Raw genomic sequence first — 6,721 nt, forward strand, 5'->3', positions numbered from 1 at the left:
ATTTTTATAACATAACTTCTTATATTTCATCTTTTCTTGCAAGTTATTATTCCACCACCAACTATTTTTATTTGTAAATATTTTTTCTTTTAATTTTCCAAACAAATCTTTTGCTACATGTTTAATAGTATTTGTTACTTTATCCCACATAACATTTGCTTCTTCATGAATATCCCAAATTTTGAAATCTTGAATTTTACTTATAAAAATAATTTTATTTGTGTCTTTTAGGTTTTTCCATCTAATTCTGCAATGATGAGTCCTAGTATTTTTTATTTTATAACTCTTAATCTTATAATCTAAAACTAATAAACGATGTTGGGTACTTAAATTTTCACTTGGAATGACCTTACAATCTTTACAATCGCAACGATCTCTTCTTCTCATAAGAAAATAATCAATTTGTGTTTTATTAGATCCACTCTTATAAGTAATAAGATATTCATCTCTTTTCTTGAATAAAATATTAGTAATAACAAAATCATACGCTAAAGCAAAATCTAAAATAGCTCTGCCTTCATCATTAGTTACTCCAAAACAGTAGCCACCATGAATATTTCTGAAATCTTCTACCACTCTACCGACATGTCCATTTAAATCTCCTCCAATAAAAAATTCTTTCTTCAAGAGGTATCATTTGTATTAAGTCTTCTAAGTCATTCAAAATAAAATGAGTAGATAAAGATTAGAATCAAACGATAAAAAGGAAAAGAAATAAACTTAAGGTATATAGATATAAGTTTTTTTTTTTACTTTTTATTTACAATTGAGATAAGTTATTCAAAATCATTGTAAAGAATAAACCAACGGCATAGAAAACATTTAAATTAAACGAACATAAAATATGAATTCATAACAAAGATGTAATATCATTAATTTCCAATAATGCCCTCCAAAATTCAAATTTTGAAATAAACAAATTCTTTTAAAACTCCTATAAGATTTTATAAAAATCTAAATTCCCCACTGAATTCTCCATGAATTTTTAAAAGATTTAAAATGAACGAGTGTTTATGCTTTACTCTAGGCAACGTATCAATTATCTTTTTAATAATAGTAAGAATTCAATGATACCAGCCTTCATCACAAAGATATACTAACTTGGAGGACATCAAAAAAGCAGTTCTATCTAAAATTGTGAATGCTAATTTTGATGATATAATAACAAGTAGATAAAAGATTGTTGTTAAGGGATAAACTATTTATAAGGGTGTTATTCATATAATGGCAAAAGATGGTCTCATGGTAGAAAAAAAAATGTTATTTGCTTTAACGGAAACAAAAGGGAAAAATCACAATAAGTTATAAAACTTTGATGAGGAAAAGAAACTAGTTGGAGACAATGATCAGGAGAATAACTAAGCGGATGTTAGTATAATCACAGATTGGTTATGTGCAAATCTAGGTGATGCTCTTCTGGATATTGATGAATTCAAATGCAACAGCCATTAGATTCTATATTCAACTTATTCACACCATACATGTCATCAAAAGAAATAATTTTCCAGTTATGAGTCATAGTTTATATATATATATATATATATATATATATGAAAAATATCGCAGTCAACAAAATAATTTTGCATTAAATGAAAATGCATGATGGTGTAATTAGAACATTCATTGGAGTTAGGCATGTAACATTCCTCAAAAAAGAATCTTACATCTGCTAGATATCTCAGTGAAGCTAGATACAGATTCTAAAAAAAGGTTGAAGTCTTATGTTTCTTCTCAAGAATGCCAATAGAAATGATAGATATTGTGTTCAAAGTGCAATTTCAAGTAAATCTTCTTTGATTCAGCGTACACGTAGAAGCAACAAAATTTGTGGAAGAAAAAACTATATATATGCATCATATTTATAATTCAAGTTATGGGGCATACAAGGCACGAGTTGACAGAAAAGCTAATGGAGATGATTATATGAACCAATCGTGTTATGTAGTCTAATTCAGGCCAAGCTCATAGCAATGCTGCATTCAAAGTAAGGAGACATCCATTTTAGGGGCATAAAGGTACAATGTTAGGTTCACTCATTAATAGATGCACTTCAATATGCAATAATTATGCTCCATCGGCCTTTCATGTTATCGTAAGTTCAAGCTTCATCAAGATTGTGTGATTGCACAAATGCTCTATAAGGATTAGAGAGCTTAGAGAGCTTGGTTTGAGTAGGAGTCATAAGAGAGATACCACTTTATATAATCACAAATTTGAGCCAAGAGAATTAAACCTCAACACTCTTGCATTGGATATTTCTCACATTTTGCAGCAAAATAATAATTTTTATGGCGACTTTTACACATTTTAAGTAATCTTATAATATGAGTTAGACTCGATGTTAATACGTCTTATTGGCTTCTTTCTTATGAGGTGCATGAGTATACAGTAAGATTGAGTGTGTATAGGTTTCGGAAAGAGTATTTTTCAATATCTTATTTATTTGAGCGTCTTTTGGCTTTTTTATAATGGATTAATTCTCACTCCTCTCTCATGGATGCAACAATTAATTCTGGCAAAACCACGTAAATATCAGTGCCTTCTACTTATCTATGTTTTATTACATTAATTAGTCATCAAATTAAACGCTTCTACATGAATAAACAGATTTTTTTAACATATGTTGCAAAAATCATGCAACAGAACACTTATATAACTATAATAAACCTTGTAGAGCTTAATGTGAATGAATAAAGAAAAAATGGTTAATAAATAAGACCTCAAAAGTAGGGGTAACAGTTTTATGATGATGTAATGTTCTATAAAGTTTTATTTGAAAAAGTAAATAAATGACCACTCAAAAGAAAAAAGTACCAAAATGCCAAAGGCCCCAAAATTCCGGGTTAGGACTAAGCATGATGCTTTGCACCTACATTACAGGGAAGCTAGCTGACTCAGGTTTAGAAAAGAGCAAGTTAACCATTATGCCAAGGCTGCGCTTTGGTCATATTGATAGATATAAATAAACTATAATTTAATTAAAAAAAAAAAAAACTATAGCATAGACAGAACAAGTCCACATGGAAAGATGTGTATATAGAGTCAAACTCCCAATTTATGTTAAGCATATTCGTTAAACAAAAATTTCATCAACATAAAAATTCAAAATGCATAATCGTAGGGATTTAAATAATAATTAGGTATGACCATGAGAATTTTCAAATAGAAAAATATTGTTTCAGCCTAAAATCTAAAAATAGAAGTGTTGGAACACTTCTATTGGTTCAATCTATCAGTACACAGACTAGTCATCCCCCAAACTATTTTCTCCTAATTTGAAAATTAAAGATATAGCTAATTTTAACTAACCATGCATTTTTTACCGTTAAAAAGAATAGCTCGACCTGAATGATGAAAAAAACAACAATCTAGCCACCAATTCAGCATTTCCCTACCCATTCCCAGCCCCCGCCCACCCACCTCCCAAGCCTCTAAATTGCTCAAGTAATATTCAACCCACTAAAGCACCGAGATTCAAACTTATGACAAAAAAAAGACCCATAAACGTAATGCCTTTCAAGCAGATCTACAGATGGGCATACCATATTAACCATGAATCTCCAACCAAAACAAAAGTAAGGAGGAAATTATATAGAGTTGCCAAATATTGAGTCTTCAAAACAAATAAGAGCTAAATATACCTGAATAATTGGAGATTTATATATAGGAACAACAGTAATTAAAATAATTTCAAATAACAATAAACAAGCACTCCCATTTTTCATTCTTCAAACACAACTCATAAGACAAGTGGTGGGGCATAAACCTCACACCCTACTAATCAAAAAATGGGAACTTCAAGAATCTTAGTAACAGCATACCAAGGCAAGCAAAGGATATCATATTCAAGCCAACGACCTGCAGTTCAAAAACCCAATCCTAGGCTAAAAAGTGCACATTCATGGCCAAGTGCAAGAACCTGACTGGATGATATTGCAAAAAAATAAAGAGAATACTAAAAGATCTTTTCAAGAATAGGAGCAACATGACAAAAGCAAACACAAGAGGGACATTCAATGGATGTAACTATAATTGCAAATTAAGCAAGTACTATTCAAAGTGATGTTCTCTTGGTGACTATTGAATTCAGATGTAATGAATAAATAAAATTTTGTAATAGTAGTATATGTGCCTTCCTATTGAATTGTTTTAAGCTTAGAAATCACATTTTATTGATTATGGTTGTATGGTGAATGAAACAATTTGCAACACTACTGATTAAGATAAAATAAAGTTAAAGGTGGAAGTTCTCAAGAGAATTTGAAGTTCCTAACCTTTGCAAAGGTGCATTGGTTGTCACGAAGATATAAAGGGCTGGTAGATTCTCACTCATATGTTTTGTAGGGCGAAATTTAGATTAGGATTGCTTGAGTTCATTATCATCTATGTTAGAGCACTATGATGTGGAAAGAGGGGGAAAATAGAGCTAAATGCATAGTTATAGTCTAAGTTGTTGAACAAAAGAAAACACATGCTAAGTGGAAGGATGATGGACATCTGTAATAATAGTTGTATCAAAATCATAGAAATTGATTTATATGAATTATATCATTGTAATTTGATCCATACAAGACCTCTCACTATACCTTTTTTTACTTTTAGTTTATTCTATGTAAAACATGAATATAACATTGCTTCTTATGCAAACAGAATATGTTCTCAAAGTTTGTTAGGTGTAACTCTTTACTGCATCCTTTCATCTCAACCCATGGAATCCCAATTTACAGATGGAGTCGAAAAGTTTCACCTCGCAAAGTTCTTCATTTTTTTTTTTTTTCATTATGTCGTTGTTGTCCATCATCTTCCGACTATTGCCACCATCATAATTCCTACTTCACAATTTTGTTGCAGCTTTAGGATCACAATAACACTTTTCTGCTACTTCATTTTATCTTATTTGTCCACTTTAGGGTAGTATGTAGTTTCATCTTAGATTACCATCAAGTTAGGAGATATTCATATTGGTACTATTACAACCCTTTATATTTAATACCCCTGTGTATTCTTTTATTTCACAAGATACTAGGATTTTTTCTTTTCTTTTTTTTTTATTTGGCTTGAGAAATTGTGGCTTTTCTCTACGAATAGATTGGTTGTGTGTGTGTGTGTGTGTGTGTGGCAGTATCAACAGTAAAATCTATGCAAACCATTACATTTGTGCCTCTCCAATTTCTATAAGTGTGATGAGCACAGAGAACATAAATTTCTAATCAAAGCCAATCTACCAAGCGAGTTTCAGAATCATTAAGTGGTGAAATCCTGTAGAGTTACCAATCCTATAGTCTTCAATCCAGCTAAGAGTTACATATAGCTCACTATCGGGATAGTTAATATATAGAAATAACGCACACAAAAAAAAACTCCTACAAACAATAAAGATGCAATTCATTTTCAATGCTTAAGAAAAAAAAGAAATTAGAAGCAATGAAGATTCAACTCATCTTCAATGCTTCAAACTTTTCATAAGAACTTACTTGGGCATAATATCAAACGCTCCTGCTCCATAAATGGAAACTTCACGGTTCATGGTAACAGGCTAACAGCATACCCCAGCGCTCTAAGGATTTCATACTCCAGACAACACCCCACAGTTTATGAACATAATCCTCACAAAAAAAAAAAAACAGAAAATAACTGATCCTACGGTCTAAGCCTAATCACTAATGTTTCTGCCTTCCCTTTCACCCATCAAGTAACTCCGCTTCTCCCATCAATCAACAAACCGACTTTATGCCCACCCACTCGGTTTCATGCTCCTATCTAATTCAAAAACATATAAAAAAATCATAAACCATAACACAGCCGGAAAATAAAAGATATAAAAAATCTCACTTGAGAAGCCGGAGATCCGAAAGACTCCGCGGCAGACGGAGAATCTTGTCGTACTCTCCCCTGGGCATTGTGCTGAAGATGGAAAGGATGCCAACGACAAACGTGAGGAAGACGGCGATTGCGGCCGCCAGTTCAAACCGCGAAAGCGGAAACTTCGCATCCGACCTCGGCTTCTTGCTCGTCGGCGAGTCCTCACCTCCCGATGCGGCGCTCTCCTCATCACGACCGGCCTTCGGAAGCGCCATTACTAAGAGCAAAGAAGACGGAAACGGCAGAGGACGCCAGAGCCAGCGCTCAAAGTTTCACCCCCACCGATGATGCGATCATCGAATACCTCGAGATGGTTTTGAAGTCAAACCCCGATCTAGACTCGTTCTCCCGATAATGAAAAAGGGAAGAGAGGAGAGGACTAGGGTTTATCAGCTCCCCGGTTGGGTAAACGGTACGGCATCGAAGGTATCGCAGACATTTTATTCCGCCGTGAGGGAGAAGAGGTGGTGGGTTCATTAAAATGGCCACGCATGCGTTGGGGTTGCTCGATATCCTTTGTGGATGGGTTGTCATAGGATAATTTTATGCGAATGTTTAGATCTACCGTTGATGTTTATGAAGGGAGATCTTGACCGTTTGTTTTCTTGTTTTGACGCTGACCGCATGGGAGCTTCAGAGCGGGTAAATCGTGTGTGAAGCTTCTCCATCTGGTTTGAGGAATCCTGCAGTTGGCTTTTCTGACAGGGTTTTGGGTTATTCTTTTGGTATTGGTTGGTTGATTTATGGACTCGGGTGCACCGAGTCCGCTTTCAAAACCAATTGAAAATTTTTATTTAAAATCAAATTCAATCTAGTTTATAAAAAAAAATTCAATTTTATTTTAGATTATATATTTTAT

General features: G+C 33.3%; 1 protein-coding gene across 1 annotated transcript in view; it reads right to left on the reverse strand.

The window, feature by feature from the left end:
* The window catches only part of LOC110032136 (uncharacterized membrane protein At4g09580-like), a 17,705-nt gene extending 11,385 nt beyond the window's left edge, over window positions 1-6,320 (reverse strand). The window contains exon 1 of the mRNA XM_020735660.1: window positions 5,833-6,320. Coding sequence (XP_020591319.1) covers window positions 5,833-6,077 — 245 coding nt within the window. The 5' untranslated portion in view covers window positions 6,078-6,320. The remainder of the gene's footprint in view (window positions 1-5,832) is intronic.
* Between the last annotated feature and the right edge of the window lie 401 nt (window positions 6,321-6,721).

The sequence above is a fragment of the Phalaenopsis equestris genome, unplaced genomic scaffold (assembly GCF_001263595.1).
Source record: "Phalaenopsis equestris unplaced genomic scaffold, ASM126359v1 Scaffold000878, whole genome shotgun sequence".
Taxonomy (NCBI): Eukaryota; Viridiplantae; Streptophyta; class Magnoliopsida; order Asparagales; family Orchidaceae; genus Phalaenopsis; species Phalaenopsis equestris.